General features: G+C 31.2%; 1 protein-coding gene across 1 annotated transcript in view; it reads right to left on the bottom strand.

Moving 5' to 3' along the window:
- The window catches only part of alpha-Man-Ib (alpha-Mannosidase class I b), an 83,853-nt gene that overhangs the window by 9,315 nt on the left and 54,843 nt on the right, over positions 1-19,695 (bottom strand). Inside the window, exons 9-10 of the mRNA XM_085807228.1 lie at positions 19,362-19,485; positions 6,137-6,331 (exon numbers count right to left, since the gene is read on the bottom strand). Of these exons, the coding sequence (XP_085663354.1) occupies positions 6,137-6,331; positions 19,362-19,485 (319 nt within the window). The remainder of the gene's footprint in view (positions 1-6,136; positions 6,332-19,361; positions 19,486-19,695) is intronic.

Here is a 19,695-nt window from a genome sequence, read left to right as displayed (position 1 = left end):
TCTTGGAATGCACATTTTAAAGAAACAGAAGATAAAAGTTTACATCATCCTCAAAAATCTGATTTGTAAGCTAAATGCCAGATTTCTTTTGCCATCTGCTGATTTACACAAGTGATTTCAATAAAGGCAACTAAAATTATTGCACATGATGCTTAGTAAAGTGATGAAAAAGTATCAATAGTTGGCAACTTAAAATACTGCAGATTAGTTAAAAAATAGATGTGAAAGCATATATATTTATCTTCAATCTTTTACTGATAAATGGATGACAGATCTGATTGTGAATGTGTCACAAAGTTGGTTGATTATTCAAATATGATTCTTTTGTTTAAGTCAAAACAAACTGCAAGTGAAACAAAAATTTTATATTTTTCTTAAAAGTACCCAAATATGTAACAAGTGAAATTAAAAAAAAAAAAAAAAAAAAAAAAAAAAAAAAACAAACCTGGTTTGATTTTAGAGGTGGCTATATCTACAGCAGCAATTAATTTGATCATTCTATCTAAAAGGCTTATAAAACTAGTTTATGCATTAAAAGAAACTCCATAATAATGAAAGCATAAATATAACATCTTTCAAAGAAGCTGTGGAGCTCACATTTATGAAAAAAAAAAAAAAAAAAAAAAAAAAAAAAACCATGCATAAATTCTTGCTACAAAGGATGCATTTGAAAATCTCTTTCCAGTGTGTCAGGAAAAGCATATGTAGAAGAAAAGTTTTGTTATGTTTACAGAGCCAGCCAGTCTTACACAGGGCAGAAAAAGTGACCTAAATATTGTGATATGCATACACAATATTTATAATATAACTGATAAGGGGACAGTGAAATATGTTACTGCAAAATTCTTAGAGTGTGCCCTATATGTTTAACACTGGAAATTAATTTGCTATTTATAAATTGTAACAGAAAACACATACAAAATAACATAAAACACAAGTTCCACCTGAAAAATTCTTTTGGAGTTATCTTGAACTTTAAACTGTTTTTCTCCATTAAAGAAAAACTATCAATACTAATAACTTCCTTTCTCTTCTAATATTTGGAGAAAATTTTAAATCAAATGGAATAAGCTTAATAACAAATCATCGCAGATGAACAGTATCACCTAAAACAAAATCCTTTGATGTTTTCTTTTGTATACTGAAAGTGGTAAAAAATGATAGCATGAAACTGACTGTAAATTACAGAATATTAGACAAATTTCCTGATCGGATCACCTTATACTGAAATGAGCACATGAAATGACTTAACAGAAACAAGATCATTTTAACATGCTTTTAGACATGATTTGAATGCTTGAAATATCTTCTATTAAAGAGAAGAATACAGCTAGTAAAAGAAATTTCTAGACATCAGCTAATAAGTAATCTTACAGTAATTTTGTTTGAACTGCAAATTATTGTAAAATTAGCTAAAAAAAAAAGTCATTCAATGTAGAATTACTAGGAAAGTAATATAAAGAGATGCTTGCAAGAAATGTTCAGATGTAAAACCATATTGCTTAAAAAATAAGTATGAACTATAAAACATATTCTAAACTGAAATACAGAAAGAAAAAGACAACAAAAGATTACTGAAAATGCTGCCAGTGCTATATGCAAAAATTCATACAGATCATTTTAGAATTGCCAAAGAGCATTAAAAAAATGTAAATTTAAATAAACTAGTGCAAATAGTGATTTAAAAATCATTAGAATGAATTTTAACTTTTAAACAAATAACTTAGCCAAGCAAAATGACTGCTTTGGCCTTTCTATGTATAGGAAAATTCTCATGGTGCTAGTAATAAATTATTCAGTTAAAGGTTATGGGGGAAAAAAAACTTTTAGTAGTAAAGTTTATTTTAATTACCATACTGTTTTCTACAGGGTGTCCGAAAAGAATGTCTGAGTTTCAAATTGTAATAGTATCAGCTGTAATCGTTCGACAGTTGTGGTTGAAGGTGACAAATAAAGAATAACTCCAACAGTTTCAGATAAGCGCATGTGCTTGTACCACTACATCGTTTTCACAGTTGCAGCGTCATCTATTCAAAATGGCGACTTCTGAGCGTAAAGCATTCTACAATTTGCTAAGAGTGATTCGGTAATTGCTGTTCAACGTGCGTTCCGATTAAAGTTTAAATGTGATGCCCCATGTGACAGAAATATCCGCCGATGGTATCGACAATTCGAAACGACCGGATGTCTTTGTAAAGGTAAAAGCCCGGGAAGACCCGGAAGTTTCTGTAGAGAATGTGGAACGAGTCGAAGAATCTTTCCGTCGTAGTCCGCAGAAATCTGTTCGGAAAGCAAGTCATGAACTACAGTTTCCAAAGACGACAGTCTAGACAATTTAAAAAAAAAAAATTACACTTGCGTCCATACCAATTACAGTTGGTAGAGCAATTAAAGCCAAATGACTGTGCAGTACGATTTCGTTTTGCATATGAAGTTCTTCAACGGCACAATGACTTTCTGCATCATGTGGTGTTCAGTGATGAGTCGACGTTTCATACAAGTGGGAAGGTAAATACCCATAATGTTCGTATATGGGGTTCAGAATATCCTCATCAACTTGTACAACACGAAAGAGATTCTCCAAAAATAAATGTTTTCTGTGCTGTTTCACGACGACAAGTGTACGGACCATTTTTTTCCACTGAAGCTACAGTAACAGGGGTTTCTTATCTAGATATGGTACAACAATGGCTCTTTCCCCAATTAGTAGAAAGTGAACCTGCAAACGTTATTTGGCAACAAGATGGAGCCCCTCCTCATTGGAGTCTCTTTGCGCGAGATTGGTTAAACGTCGAAGTCCCTGACAGTTGGATTGGGCGTCACGGTCCAGACGACAGAGTTCTGTTACCCTGGCCGCCTCGTTCACCTGACACCACGCCTTGTAATTTCTTCCTTTGGGGCTTCGTAAAAGATCGAGTCTACGTTCCACCCCTACCCCACGATTTACCAACCTTGAAAGGTAGAATTGCACAGGCTTCCATTACTCCGGACTTGCTGCAGACAGTATGGGAAGAATTGCATTTTCGTTTGGATGTGTGCCGTATCACTAAAGGTGCACACATTGAGCACTTATAGGAAAAACTAGGTTAGTTTTCCTTCAATTTCATGTATGATTTGTTATATTTAGTATAAAATAAACTCCCGTAATATACCATTAAAACTCGGACATTCTTTTATGGACACCGAGTATAATAAATCTTTCTTGTTCTTCTACTGTTTCAACTTTCTGCCAGAAAATGCAAACCGGGCTTCAATAATGAGATTTAAGTTTAGGAAAAGACATTTGCCAACTTAAGCTCCCAGCAGTTCCTGCAAAGGTGCTGTATTGCTTGTTCAATAGTGAGATTTTCATTTGTTTTTACATCCGAAGGGGCACCGTTGCCTATGCTCTAAGCAAACAGCTACTATTGCAACCAACTCCCCAAGTGGCCAGAAGTTTAGCTTTGTTACTCTCCTTAGTTGTAGCTTCAGTCTGAATTACCAAAAATTATTTTAATTGTTTTCATATGCTAGTTGTTACTAGTTTACATTCCAGTACTCTAAGTTAAGATTGGACAAAAAGTCATCTGGGAGTCCAATGGAGGAGATTAGTTGAGACTTTAAGCAAACTTAGAGTGTAACTTTAACTAATCACATAAAAGGGTTCATTGCTCTTCAAATATACAGAATCCAGAGAAATAATTATTCTGTAAGTTTATACTAGAGGCAATTTGCAAATTAAAAGTATCATAGAAAATAGATATGATACAATTTCATTTCTGGGAAACGAGCGTGTTTCTTTAAGGCTGCAAACACTATGAAAACTTAATAAACAAAAGCTCAAATATACAGCTATTGGAACTATTGGTTCTAATACAGCTATTGGTTCTAACTTTCTACAAACACGTTCTGTGTAGATTTACATCATCTGAAAAACAAAATTATTTTTGTTACACCATAGCTAGGAGTAAATACTGATAAAACTGGATTAGAAATATCCAAGACATATTTCATTACACTTTCCTCCATAAAACAGTTGATGTAATAAATAAAAGCCAACAATCTACTTTACTGAGGTTACACTGATAAAGAATGAAATTGCAAGAGAAATTTCTACATTTTTCTAATGCAAGTGCAGATAGGCTGCATACGGACAATTCTGCTGAGTAGCTGAAGTTGCAAAAATTGTTAGCATATACTAGTTGTGTAAGGCTTGCCTAACACAAGTTTAAGGCTAAGGTTTAAGACTTGCCTATACTTATTTTACTGCAACTTTTGCTTATTGTTAAAATGAAACTGTAAATGAATAGAAACACATTCTATTACAATAAAAATATTCTTCGCATTGTTTAGAAATCAAATTTTTCATCCTTTTGCTGTCCTTAAAAAAGCTTTACAGAAAATAAATATCTATGAATGACACCAAAGAAGCATAATTTTTTCTTCAATGCTTGTGAATATTGTCAAATATTACATAGCGCTTTTAATTCAGTCAAAAATGGGTTTTGGTAATAGGACAGGAAAACAAAAAAAATTTTAGGTTTCATTCATTACCTATTTAAGAGAGAAACAAAACATTTTTTCCTGCCTACTTTTCTCAAGATAGCCGAGTTTACAGATGCGTTGTTTGATACATTGCAACATAAAATTCAAGACATTTTGTACTGCAAAAGCGAAAATTAGCGAGTTATATGTAAGTGAAAAATTAGACTGCAGGTTTTGAAGCGATATACTCAAGAGTAATACAGACATAATAATAATAATAAATACATAAAACCAGAAAAATAAAAATAACCAATAAATATTAACAAATATTCAGAACTTAGGAGTATATTTTATGAAATTCTGAACACAGTATTGATGCACAAAAAATTGCAATTTGAATCACACATGAATTTTCAATTTGTGGTTTTATTACATTCAAACATTTTCCAAAACGTTTGTAGATATTATTGTCCTGAACACTTTATGTCAATATTAAAGCAACTAAACACTTATATATTATTACTGTGTTTTTACACAGTTCAAATCAAAATTTAAGAGTGTTTTTCATTCTTGTAATAAATACACATATAAATTAATAAGAGACATTACTTGCTAGATGAAGATGAATATACTGAAGTAGTATATTTAGTGAAATTTACATACTAGCATAACTATTAATATATTTCTGTCAATTACTTAGAATACTAAAAGAATTTTTTCTGAATTAGAAATAGCTGAGGCAAATCTTAGTGCAATACGAGTCCAAATGTGGTTCAGCAGCTTGGCTATTTTATCAATTGAGACATTCTAGTAACCATGTAAAAGTTTGCAAGAGAAACATTCTGAAAAGACGTTATTGCTAAGTTCACCCAATAAGAAAGAAATAATGGAGTTCATGGACACGCTTTTGGAAGCTTTCCATTAAAATATAACAAGAATGATAAAGCATATTTTAAATAAAGGGTATTGATAAACTAAATTTACTCGTATATTGTTTTGCACAGATAGATGTTAGCATGATTGAGTAAAAGCACAAATTAAAAATTATTTCTAATGTCAATGATAAAAATAAATGTCAGACATAAGTAACAAATATAGCAAATTTTCAATTAAAAAAAATTTTTTAAATATTCCAAGAACAATTTAAAAAAGCTTATACAATTCTCTCAGAATTTCACACAAGATAATAGACGTGAAATCATGAGAAAATGAATTACAAATAATTTTATACCATACGTCTAAATTCAAATCAAAATTTTTTGGTACAGCACAAAATATCCTGAAAATTATTTACGTCTTCCTCTGACACAATTTCACAAACCCTTTTTCGAGTCATGGGAATATTTTCTCTGTGTATTTTACTTTTCGGAGTCACACATGTTACATTTGTTTGATGTAATGAAATAAAATACTGATATTTTTTGGCAGTAGATGCAAACGTGTTACTTAACAAAAACATAATATTCTCTTTAATATGTCATTTAACTATTTTGTTGGAATACTGGAACAAGAAAAAATATCAAATGAAAAGAGAAAATACGGTTGACTATTTGTTCCCTATACATTCATGTTTAAAGGTATTCAAACATATCTGACAATACCTAAATCTCATCTATTTTTCATACAAACACCTACACAATAGACATAAAAATATATTCAAAACATACTGTACCTTAATTATAATATCAGCAGTTCCATGTGGCAATAGATTAAAATATGCTATCTCAGGGCTTAAAAATGTAGCAGTTTTAGCATACATATTATAGCAGGTCTCCATCAAATCAAATGCAAAACGTAAATGAGAAGAGGGCATTCCATAATGGTATCCCAGTGCTAATGTTCCAGGCAAGTAACAAACAAGATGATCCTAAGCAATAAGGAAAATTTTCAGACTTCAAACAAAGAAAAGTACTTTATTAATGCAAAAAGAATGCATGCAATCAAACAAACTTTAATTTCACTGAATAAAACAGTATATTACATTACAATTCATATAATACAAGGCATATAACATTAGCTTAATAAATAAAAAAAAGTTTCTAAAATTTATTTTACAAGAAATATTTGCATTGCATCTGTGTTCCAATAGAGTTATTTAAACTTATTCATATGTTACGGAAATGCTGGATTGAACAAAAATGTGATTACATGCAAATGATTTTAAGACAATACTGACCGGACCTGGTATCATCACTAGCTAGTAGCTTCAAGAAAACTTACTTTTTAAACATTTTAGTAATAACTTAAAATTTTAAATTTCCAAGACTTATTTGAAACTCAAATTTCTTTTCAGTGTCTAATTAAATGTTATTCAATTACAATCTAATTCATAACCTATCATACTGAATGGTAATTTTGTACTGTGAACTGCAGATTGACTCATTTTATCAATATTTGTAAAACTAATGTAAAACTAATGTAAGTGTAAGAATGTAGTTATAAGAATTCTAAAGAAACAAAGTCAGGTCACATAACATAAATGCAAAACTCACAGTTAATCAAAATGGCAGTTGCTCCGGTGCACCGGAACAGAACAACTCAACCTGTTTCACATTTCATTAATGGCGATAAGCAATTATTCGAAAAACACAATTTGATGAATAAACTTGAGAAATTGAAAGTGTTTATTCTGATTTTGACAAGGCAGACGCAGAACTTCTGCTGCAAAGTTCTGAAATGGAAGAATTTGAGAAAAAATATTATGAAACCAAAGCCAAACTACAACAAGAACTTGAGAAATGAAATGTTACTGTTAATATGCAAGTTACTACTCATGTTAATGAACGTCAAATACCAGTTTATAGTACTACAAATACTGCTAATAATTTTAAATTACCGAGAATAAATATGCAGTCTTTCAATGGTAATTACAGAAACTGTCTTCACGGACATATATGTATCATTAGTACATAACAATGAAAATTTAAGCAATATTAAAAAATTTCAATATCTAAAGGGTTTATTAACTGATGAACTGGCTTCTATTATTAAACATATTCCCATTTCAGAAAATAGTTATATGGAAGTCTGGGGAAAATTATTATCTAGGTTCTCGTGTAATTAATGCAAACGCAATTAATTTGCGAAAAATTGCCAATACATCTGATGAGATCATCAGAGGTTTAAAATCTATTGATCCAAAAGCTACTGAAAGGGATGTCTGGCTAATTTATATTTTATTACAGAAGGTTGACAACAAAACATGTAAACAATGGTCTGAGTTTTTAGCAAAAGTGGAATTTCCTACTTTTGAAATTCTTATTCAATTTATAAATGATAGATGTTCCTCTTTAGAAATTTTCCACAAAAACGAAAGGTAAAAAACTCAACCTAGTATTAGATTTTCTGTTAACAAAAGTATCAAATGTATTATTTGTAAATCAGATCATTTTCTTTTCAAATGCCCCAAATTTAAAACATTAAGTGTCAAAGAAAGAATTCAATTTGTTAGGAAAAATAATCTTTCTTTAAATTGTTTTTCTAGTCAGTACAAAAAGTCGGAATGTATGTCTCAACATCGGTGTCATTATTGCCAGTTATTGCATCATAGTACTCTGCATGAAAAGTGTGAATAGTGGTTCCAAATCAACATTATTATCTGAATCTTGTATCAATTTATTGGGATTTAAAAGAAAAAATGCACGTTTTCCTGTCAAGGGTTTAGCTGAGTCAGTCGTCGCAGTTACAAAAGGCTCCGTTGAAATTGAGTTGATGTCAATCCATGATACATCAGTGAGAATGCCAATTAAGGCATTTGTATTAGATAAACTAACTGCTGCGCTTCCAAGCAAAAAAATAAATGAGAAAGATTTTTCGCATTTGAAAAATGTTCTTATTTAAGTTAGCTGATTAAGTTAGCTAACTTAATAACTTAACTTAAGTGAAGCTTTATTTAAGTTAGCTGATCCATATTTTCACATTCTGGATAAGATAGATATTATTCTAGGATCTTGTTTTCTATTTTACTTCTTGGACAAATAACTTGTTCTCAAAGTGATTTAATTGCTCAAAACTCAATTTTTGGTTTCCTCATATCCAGAAAACTACTGGAATCTCAAATGAAATCAAATTCACTTTCAAACTTGCATATTTATGAAATAAATATCGATACCGAATTGAAACAGTTTTGGGAGTTAGAAAAAGTACCAAATTCAACTGACACTCTATTCTCACCTGAAGAACAATTTGTTGAAATGCATTTTCAGGAAAATTACTCAATTAATTCAGATGGTCATTTTGTTGTGAAGTTGCCATTCTTATATCTCTAAATCTGAATTAGGTAATTCAAAACCAGTTGCACTTTCTCAATTATATGCTATGGAACGTAAATTTAAGGAAAACTTGGAATTTAAAAACCAATACAAGGATTTTATGCAGGAACATGAAAATTTAGGTCATATAGAATTGTTCACACAAAACTGTTTAAATAGATTTCATAATGAACAATATTTCCTTCCCCATCATACAGTGATCAAGCCGTCTAGTACAACTACCAAATTAAAAGTTGTTTTCGACGCTTCATGTAAAACTTCCAGCGGTAAATCATTGAATTCAATCTTGGGTGTTGGCCCTAAATTGCAACGAGACATTTTCGAAATTTTACTTAATTTTCGATTTCTGGAAAGTCTTTTCAGCAGACATAGAGAAAATGTACCATCAAGTTTTAGTGTCTGATGAGGATCGGAACTACCAACAAATTCTTTGGAGGTTTAATCCTAATGAAGAAATACGCACATACAAGTTAAACACCGTAGCATGGAGCTCCAGCTTCTTTCCTAGCCACTAGGTACATTAAGCAAATTGCACTAGATTATTCATAAAATATTGCTGTTTCTCAAACTTTACTACAAGATGTATACATGGATGATTTGCTATCAGGTTTAAGTACCGATAGTGATGCAATATCACTTCATAAGGAAACTTCAAATATTTTACAAACGCACGGTTTCTACCTACGAAAGTGGAACTCTAATTTAAATGCATTTCTTGCAAAATTTCAAGAACATTGTTCAACGGACACTAAATTAGAAATAATTCCTAATGATAAGGAAAAAGCACGAAAGTCTTAGGATTATTTTGGAACTCTTCAACAGACACATTCATTTTCAAACCCGCACTTACACTCACCTCACCGCTGACAAAAAGACACATTTTGTCCCAATCGGCACATATTTTCGATCCATTAGGATTAATTTCACCACGTACTGTTGTATTGAAATTTTTTTATCAAAAGCTCTGGCTTACAAAAGGGGACTGGGTTTCTCCTATTTTACAAAGTCTTGCTGAGGATTTGTTTAAATTTCAGAAATCTTTCAATGCAGTTGAACATTTTACCGTTCCTATAGGTGTCACGCTTATTTCCTCTGACATATTTGAATTGCATGGCTTTTGAGACGCTTCAACACTTGCTTACGCTGCTGCAATATATTGCAAACAAATATATGGAAATGAAATAAAGATTTCTCTCTTAGTTTCTAAAACTAAAGTCGCACCTATCAAACCAGTATCTGTTCCTAAATTGGAATTATGCAGTGCTCATTTGCTTTCAAAGTTATATCGTGCAGTCATGAACACTCTAAAAAAATATAAGTGTGATGTTTACGCTTGGACAGACTGCAAAGTCGTACTTTTATGGCAGAAAAGTCAGCTACACTCCCTCCATCCATTTATAGATGAAAACAGTCTTTTACGGGTGGAAGGGCGTTTACAAAATTCAGAATTGTCTTTTAATCAAAAGCAACCAGTGATTCTACTTACCAAACAGAAGATAAGTGAGCTCATCGTAAAAGAAAAGCATGTGACTTATTTACATGCTGGTGCTTCATTACTGTCCCACATGATCAAACAATCATATTGGATCATAAGTGGAAAAAATCTCTGTTCACAAATGCATCAAATTTATCCGCATCCCAGCTTATGAGTAATCTACCAAAGCATCGAGTAACACTCGAGCGGTCTTTCTTCAACTGCGAAGTGCACTATGCCGGTCCTATTTCAATTAAATTTAACAAGGGTCGTAGAGCAAAATCAACCAAGGGTTACATTGCTCTATTTAATGTCGCTACTAAGGCACTACACATCGAGGCAGTCAGAGATTTAACCGCTCATGCATTTTTAGCTGCTCTGCATCGCTTCAGTGCTAGACGAGGAGCTCCAAGTCACATTTACAGCGACAATGCAACAAACTTCGTTGGGGCTAATAGAAAGCTCAGCGAAATACGATTGTGGGCTTCACTTTCTAAAAATGAAGCTGTTGCTCATCATTTAACTAAAGCATCAATAGAATGGCACTTTATACCTCCAGCATCTCCTCATTTCGGAGGAATTTGGGAGGCCACAATTAAATCAACCAAATATCACTGTAAAAGAGTAATTGGTGAAACTCTACTTACTTTTGAAAAATTGACAACTCTATTGGCTCAGATAGAAGCCATTTTAAATTCTCATCCGTTATGTCGTGTAAACAATACTGGCATTGATTGTATTAATATTCTCACTCCTTCACATTTTCTTACAGGAGATGTGATCCTATCCCCTCCTGAACTATCTCTTACTAATCCTGCCAATATACGGAATAGGTGAGATCTCCTTCAAAAGATGCGGAAGGACTTCTGAAAATCATGGACCAAAGCATATCTATCTTCTCTTCAAACCAGAAAGAAACGGAAGGACAGTCAGCCGAATATGAAAATTGGAGACATTGTCCTGTTACTAGATGATGGTCATCTTCCAGGTTCTTGGCCACTAGGACAAGTGGTCGAACTTCATCATGGTGCAGAAAGACTGGTTCGTGTGGCCATGGTTAAAACTAAAACCTCTATTTTTAAAAGAAACATTCATAAATTAGTTTCTTTGCTCATATTGATATATTGGACCAATGCCTGATAGGGTGGGAGTATGTTCAGGTGCACCGGAACAGAACAACTCAACTTGACTCTTTCGCTTTTGGAACTATACCAAAGAACATTAATTCAGTTGAACGGTCAGATTAAGACAAACACATTCGCAAGGCAGCTGGAATGCTACCTATTTTTCATTATTTTGTTCTGTTCTTGTATTTACAAGTTTTATATGTTATTTTCTTGATTATACTTATATTGTGCAATTATTTAATATAAGTTTTGTGTTTAAAAACGAGGATGTGTATCGAATTCATTCACGTTACATCGCAACGGCAGTAACTAGAATAAAATGACCAAAAGATAACTTTCAAAGAAGTCTGCAGCTTTCTGCATACTGAATTCACTTGCTGTGCATTATCAGCAGAGTAAGCTATCCTGATTTATCAACAAAAGTGCAGCTTTCTGAGTAATCTTTTTAGAAGGCTTAAACATTTCAATTTACTTCATATACTTATTATAAATTACTTCAATGTTACTTCTATTTTTTTAGTTTTTAAGAATTAAACCTTTTTGCCATTTACCACACACTGTTTTGTCATTTATTTATTTCACTTTCTTTGTTGAAGAAAATTCAACCCCCTTCACCCCATCTCCCACACAAATATTTAGATTTATACATAGGACTGAACACAAAAATCAGACTTTTTTTAATTACATATTATTTTCCCCCATGATTTTGATTTTATGCCTCAAATTACGCCAAAGTACAAAGTTTCATTAAAATTGAACAAGATTTTTTTTAAAAATCAGCAATGGCGTAGCAATGTTAACTGAATTTTTATTGAAAGTATTTATATATATCATTATTTTAAATAATATTCCTTGCTTTCTTCTTTATCATCCGAAATTTAAGTTTAATTCAAATAAAATTCAGACATTATTTTTAATTTATATTTAAAGAATTTTATAAATTCTTCAAAGAAAACTCGAAATAAAAATTACTATTAGTTCATTTTAATGTAAATATTATACACAATTAAAAAACTAAGAATTCTTTTATTAATTTTGGATATATACATAAATTTAAGAAATATTTGACAAAGATTTCAAAACTGCCACTAGATTTAAAGTGGTAACGATGCCAAATGTCAGCTATTCTCTTTTGCACTGTTTAGGTTTTTCATATGGATTTATTTTGCATTCATATTTTTTCAACAAAATTTAATGAACTGAAATATGCCAATGCAAGTTTTCAAATATTTTTACTTTTAAAAAACCTCGGGTGAACATCTTTCATAAAATTCTGACTGTAATAAAATTTTTAAATCATTATTGAAATAACCAGCTTTTAAAGTTTCCCTGCCACCGGAAATATCTGTTCAAACGGTTTGCATAGGCAAATATAATTATATATTTTGTCAAGCAAATTTTGGCATTTGAAAGATACTTTCTTTAGAACACTGTGTTGTGAAATTTGTAAAAACAAAAAAAAACATCATTAAGAACAAGGTGTCTGAAATGGAACTATTGTAGCATATGACACTGTGAACGTTTGGTACCGAAAGTTTCAAAAACAAGTACTATGACATTCAAGAAGCAGAGTGCTCTAGCCGGCCCACTGATGCTGATGTGGCCTGCCTGCGATAAGTTGTAGAAGGTCAGTATGCAATCACTATAAACTTGATGTACGAGTTAAATCATTGGGTGCCGCATGAGCTGACTCAAGCAGATAAGGACAGACGTTATTCGGGCCTGCACTAATCTGCTCAAATATCAATGCAAAGACAAGCTTCTGGACCAGGTTGTCACTTGCGATGAAAAATGGATTTGCTTCAATACAGGGTGAAAAGGAGGTTGGTCTGCACTCAGTGAGCCTGTAAGGCAGTGTCGCAAAGTGTAATTTGACTAAAAAAACCATGCTTTGTATATGAAGGGAATGCTGTCATACTATCGACACAGAGTATCTCGATAAGGGTAAAAACCTTGACAGTAAAATGTATAGCAAGATGCTAGTCTGTGTTGCCGCTGCTATCAAGGAAAAACGAACTGAGTTCCAGTTCAAAAAGGTAATGTTCCATCACGATAATGCAAGACCACATGCGTCTGCATTCATCAGCTGGACTCTGTACAGACTCGAATGGTATCTTTTGCCGCACTTTTGCTGCTCATTATATAGCCCTGGCATCACTTCTTCAGATTTCTACCTGTTTTCACACCTGTAGCTAAATCTTGCCAGTGTTGTCTTCCATTTTGCACAGGACATCAGAAATGAGGTTGATCTGTTTTTAGACTTGCGGCCACCAAGTTTTTAGGCTTTGAAAAACTACCAAAATGTTGGCAGAAAATCGTAGATTTAGGTGATGATTACAACCCGCAATACAGGTACTGCTTTCATTCTTTTTTTAAACTTTATTACGAATGTTTTTTTGGCGGAAAACTTTCATTACAACGAGGCTTATGTTTACTTCTGTTAAAATATAGTCTGCATTATACCTATAGATACTTTAAATGAGCTAACTTTTATGTTGCCTTCTTTTCCTTTAAAATAGTTCAATATTTCATCATACAAACACAAACGTATCAAATACAATAAGCATAAAAGAAAATAATTAAATTCAAATAAAATTCGTACTGATTTGCAGCATGAAAGGGAATGCTACTTAAAACTGCATACTTTTATAAACTTCATCATTTTTACATATGTAAACTTAAAAAATATACTTATTACCCATCTTTTATAATTTTATCAAATTCTACATTATTATTTCACTCTGTAGTTTTCTGATGCAAAATAAAAAATGCTCATTTCACATTGAAAACATTACTTTTTAGTGGTATGATGAAAATTCATGTACATGATTCTATGAACCCATAAATAAAATTATAATTCTTAGAAATACTTTTTAAAACGAAATATGCTTAATGTTTTCACTGAAAACAAAGAATACAGCAAGACACATTACTAGACCTCAAATATACAAGACAGCAAGACACACATTACTAGACCCCCCAAATATAAAAAAGTCATTATGTAAAGCATGATGCCCTTAGTTTTGGGACACATACCAGTTGAAGAAAAAATATTCATTAAATTTTGAACTACGAGAATTATTATTTTATTTTGACTTTCATTCAAATCTTGGTCTAATGAAGAACTTTATGGGTTTCAGACCATTCGGATTTTATATTTAGTCTGTGCAGTTAGAGAAAAGGATTATTAACAATACTCCATGCAATTAATGCCTGTAATTGATATAAACAGTAAAATGATGGTGTTGAAATAATGATCAGAGACTTGAATTCTCGCAGAAAGTACTTTAACTGCTGCATCTCACCAATTTAGGCTAAACTTTCTTAAATAGAAACTCGCACTTTATGAGAACCCTTTTACTTCCATCACTTAATACTTAAATTTTCAGACATTTGGTATTAAAATTTTGAAAGCAAGTTTGTCAATTTTAACTTATTAGTTTGATGGTTAAATTTATAACTACTTTATTTTAACTTTTTTTAGTTTGTATCATTTTTTATCTTCTTATGATTTTGAATTAACTTCTAATGTTCTAATATGTTTACTTCTGTTTCTGAGTTTGAAAATGAGAGTGTAGAGGATATTTCTTCTAAAGTAAGCATCTCGTTCAGATTGTGTTCTTAACTCCTTAACTGTTGCGGAAAACGTACAAAATTCATTTCCCAGTGCCTTGGTTTTCACACAGGTGCTCATAGTTATGTACTGTATTAGGGGGAAAATAAGTGCAAGTTTTACTTTCTAAAAACCGTTTACTTTCACAAAATAAAGAATAAAAGAAAAAAAAATGAATGCACAAAATTTAATGTTTAGAGTAAAAGTATAATAAAAGGATGTAAGTATAATAAAAATGATGTTTTTATAATAGAAAAGATCCCTAAAATGGAATTTCAATCAATTTATTTTTAGACTAGTAAAGTTAAAGACCAGGTTTCAGTGTTATACCTTGTGAAATCAGCACGCCTAAAAAGCATACATTTCTTCTGAACAGGTTGAATGCCACAATATTGTTCTTGATTTTTTGTTTGCAATGTGTTTGTTCATTACTCGTCTACAAAACAGTTAGTTTCAGTAACGAAGCATGAGCAGTTCATCAAAAAATAATTAAAAAAAGATAAATGGGTTTGAAACATCCATTATATCTTTCTTTATAGCTGGAACGTACTACAAAAAGTAAACGAAAACAGAGGACACAGAATAAAAAATAATATGTTGTACTCAAACACCACCAGCTAATACCGCACAGCCATTACTTTCACCGCTTTAGACACATCCCTCTCTCCAATTTCTTCCCACACTTCTCTGAAATAGTATCCTACTTCGCATACTTTGTCAAGGTCATTGTGGTGTTGCATTCCAAAGCTTTGTGAATAATTTTACGGGTAGCAGCGTAAGGCAAATGATAGTATTTTGGAAGGCGTATATATACACCCGTGGCAGTTAAGGGGTTAATGAGAAATTAAGATTATTTGCTATTTTGTTTAACAAGATTCTTTTAGCTTAAATGGACTAATGTCTTAATTTGGATTGAGTATTAATTGTGAGATATGGTTTGGATCTAGCAAATAATTTGATGCTTACTTGGAAGTAAGATGAAACAATCTCTATTAATTTAGATGTTAATTGATGGTAGAGTGGTTTATCCCCTTGATAAGTCGATTAATCTGCAATCAATGACAATAGCTACCTTTTCAATACTTAAAATTTACTTTTGGTTTTGGTATTTTTGCAATTTAAGATTTTTCTAAGCAGATTTTTTAAACAAAAAGATTGAAATTACTTTTTAAAATACTACTTCAAATTCTGATTAAAAATTTTTTCATTCATGGTTTTGAATCGAATTTCTGTTTTTTGTACGGAAAGTTTTTTATTATGAATTATATATATATATATATATATATATAGCTGTGTATGTGAAATAATTTGGAAATTCTGCACATGTAATAACATGGAATATAGTTGAATATATAACATACAATACCTCCTATAAATTTCAATAGCCTCTTATTTCTTTATTTCAACTGGGTATTTCCTCTTTATATTCATAAATAGTAACGGTTTATAATAAATCTCTCTAGACTGCACTATTACTAAGTTAATGGTCACCATCATATGACCTTTTACATAATGCCAGTGACGTAAACTGAAACTCAGTCTAATTTTAGAGCTTTATTAATCAGTGACTCAAATGATATTGAAATCAAAACTAACTCACTTCGAATTAATATTTCACCCTGAACACATCACAGTTGATTCCAGCTTCTCATTACAGTTGTAAGAAAAGAGATTTGTTGAAGACAGATAATAACTTGCACACGTTGAAGATGCATAGTAAAGAACAAACTTGGCAGTAAATATTATGCCTTTTTATTTAGTTAAACATTTCAAGAAGACAACATAGATAACTGGGTGGCAAAGGGCCTGTTTTTTGGAGAATTATATCAGTACCATTACATTTTAAAAATATAATTTTGAAGACAGTAAATGCTAGCTCTTGACCCAAGTGAAACATGCTCAGAATTCAATCTGTATTCAAAATTAACAAGCTTCAATTTTGATATCATTTGATGGTTAATTAATAAAGCTCCAAAATTATTTTTGGCTGGCTGTTTCAACTCAAAAAAAAATTTACATCACCAGTGTTATGTAAGTCATAAGATGGCAACTATTAATTTTGATAAGGCACAGTTTAGAGACGTTTATTATAAGCAATGACTACTTTTTTAAAAAAAAGAAAAGGGAAATATCCAATTAAAATTATGTGTTAAGAGGCTACTGAAAATTCAAGTTAATATGTTGATTTAAATATTTTTTATGTTTATGCTTTAGCAGCCAATTATATTGTAATTAAATTATATTAAATAACAATATATTTGTAAACTTTGAACATTATAATTTCAATTTTAAAATTAATTTAACACACACAATATACAAGTACATAAATATAACTTGTACATAAATGTAAGATATAAAAATATGATGCAAATTAATTAACAAATTAAAACTTAATTGGAAAAAGCTGACAATAGATCTTTAAATTACTAATTTCAGTTTACACACATCCCCCTTCGCTTTGCGTTACTTTCCCTGCAGAAACTGCAATGCAAAATCTCTTGCCCAATCACTGCAGAATTAAAACAAAGCACTCTGAAATCATAAATATTCCCGCCACGATATACGCACTTTTTTTTGGCTGCCTAAGCGTGCTTAGCTGAAGAACATCTCTTGCTTAGCTGCTTTTGTTTATTATCAGAAACTGCGAGCATTGTAATCAAAATTGTGCGTGCGTTCTGTTCCCACTGTACTATGTCATGCTATGCCATAGGGAACTCAACAACTAATAAAAATACACTCTTAGACAAAAAAAAAAAAAAAAAGACGCACTAAGTAAGAGTTATCCGAATGGGATGAAAATCGGTAGAAGGGATGTCATGTACAGAAAAACAAATGATTACAGTTTGAGAAAAATTGGATGATTTATTGAAGGGATAAGGCTTCACAAAGTGAAAAAGGTCAGTAATGCGTTCGTCCACCTCTGGTGTTTATGCAAGCAGTTATTCGGACTGAAGCTTTGTGGACAATTTTTGTAGAACCAAAGTCAAAATTGTGATAGGTTTCCAGTTGTGATTCAGCAAAGATTTGACACTTTCTTCTTTTCAAACATAAGGTTCATGTTCTTAATGTGAAATTTTAAAGTTCTTTTAGCTTGGCAATGTATCTCAAATCACAAGACACACTATAAATTTTGAAAGAATTTAAAGTTTGACATGATTTAGCATCAAGAGGCAAGCAAACATAAAAAAATGTTTATGTAATCAAGTATCCTGAAATCAAATTCATTGTAGGTAATTAATAAAAGAAGTAGATAATTACTAATCCAAGCACAAGAAAGGAATTGTCAGGTTCAGTTTTAAAAATGAACAGGATGGCTGGAACAATCGAATTCATAACTAGTAAAATATAAGTTAACAGTTACTACCACCAAATAGTGCAAATTTAAATAGCAAATGCAAAGCTAAAAAGATCGTTTTTCAAATATTTTGATATCAAAAATGTGTATGTAAATATCAATCAGTACTGATAGGATTACCCATACCTAATTCTTTAATTGGGAATAAAACACAGTTGCTGTTTTGTCTTAATTTTAAATATTATATTGGTATGTTTCTTTTCCAGTTTGATATTTCATGAATGTATAGGTTTGTCATATACCTCTTCAGGATCTCTTCAATACTCATCAAATTAATCAATTTACTATTTTCTCACTCTTTTTATATTGTGATTAAAAATATGTTTCTGGGGTGCTTTTTTGAAATAATGTAATAATCAGTTTATGTTTGATTACATTTTCTGACAATAGTCAATGTGTTTATTAATTATAAGGTGTTAAAATAATACAATGGCATGGTATGTTGAAGTAATACTGGATGGAGTTCAGGGGAATCATACTTCCAGAAGATAGATGTTAGGGTACTCTAGCATTACAGTTTTACTGAGGAGTACACAAATGGAAAAAGGTTGAGAAATGTTAATCTTTAGAACTGGGCTGCACAGTATTTTAATGTATTTCACTAACATTATAAAAAGGAAAAATAAATGGGATAAAAATGTGTTGTATAATTTTACATCACAGAAATAATCTGGTGCAGTCATGATGTTAATCTTATCATGGATACAATAACTAATAATTTTCTGCTTATATTAAGAACTACAAAATTTGTCTGTGTGTATCTACACATTCTGAGAGATGTATAAGTTTAATATTATCAAGTTCCTAATCAAAATAATGAACAATAAATTTTCTTAAGAGAAAGATTAATACGAGAACACCCTCCTTCATACGACATTCAGCAGGCTCAGTAACTAATCTCCGATTCATGCATTATTCTCATTTATATCTGAGAGTCTGAATAAAATTTTTAGAGCAAAGCTGTTCAATATATGTTTTAAATCTTTCAGATAGAAAAATATAATCTACAAATGTGCTCAGTTCACATAATCTATAGCACAATAACAGATATACACACCATTTTCGGACTATAACTGCGGCCACTTAAAAGCTCTCCAATAAATGTAAATTTGCTTGGATATGACTGTTTAACGAGATGCTTCATAATTCCATTAACAGCTTCAATGTAATCTTCCTTTAGCCTACAAAATTAGGAGATAAGAATGCAGATTGTTTATTACATGAATATTACAAATAAAAGATGAAACGAAATTTTGCTAAAATACATTAATACGAAATAAAATTTATCTATAAAATTCAAATTCATCCAGCAAAAAATTCCTTTGTTATTATCGCTTTAATACATATATGACTTTGATCAAAATTTGTTATCTATTGTATTTAAGAGATGT

The sequence above is a fragment of the Stegodyphus dumicola genome, chromosome X1 (assembly GCF_044657685.1).
Source record: "Stegodyphus dumicola isolate Sdum_Otavi_A_Nest chromosome X1, ASM4465768v1".
Taxonomy (NCBI): domain Eukaryota; kingdom Metazoa; phylum Arthropoda; class Arachnida; order Araneae; family Eresidae; genus Stegodyphus; species Stegodyphus dumicola.
Note: the sequence above shows the minus strand (reverse complement) of the source record. Positions and strands in the feature narration are given on the sequence as shown.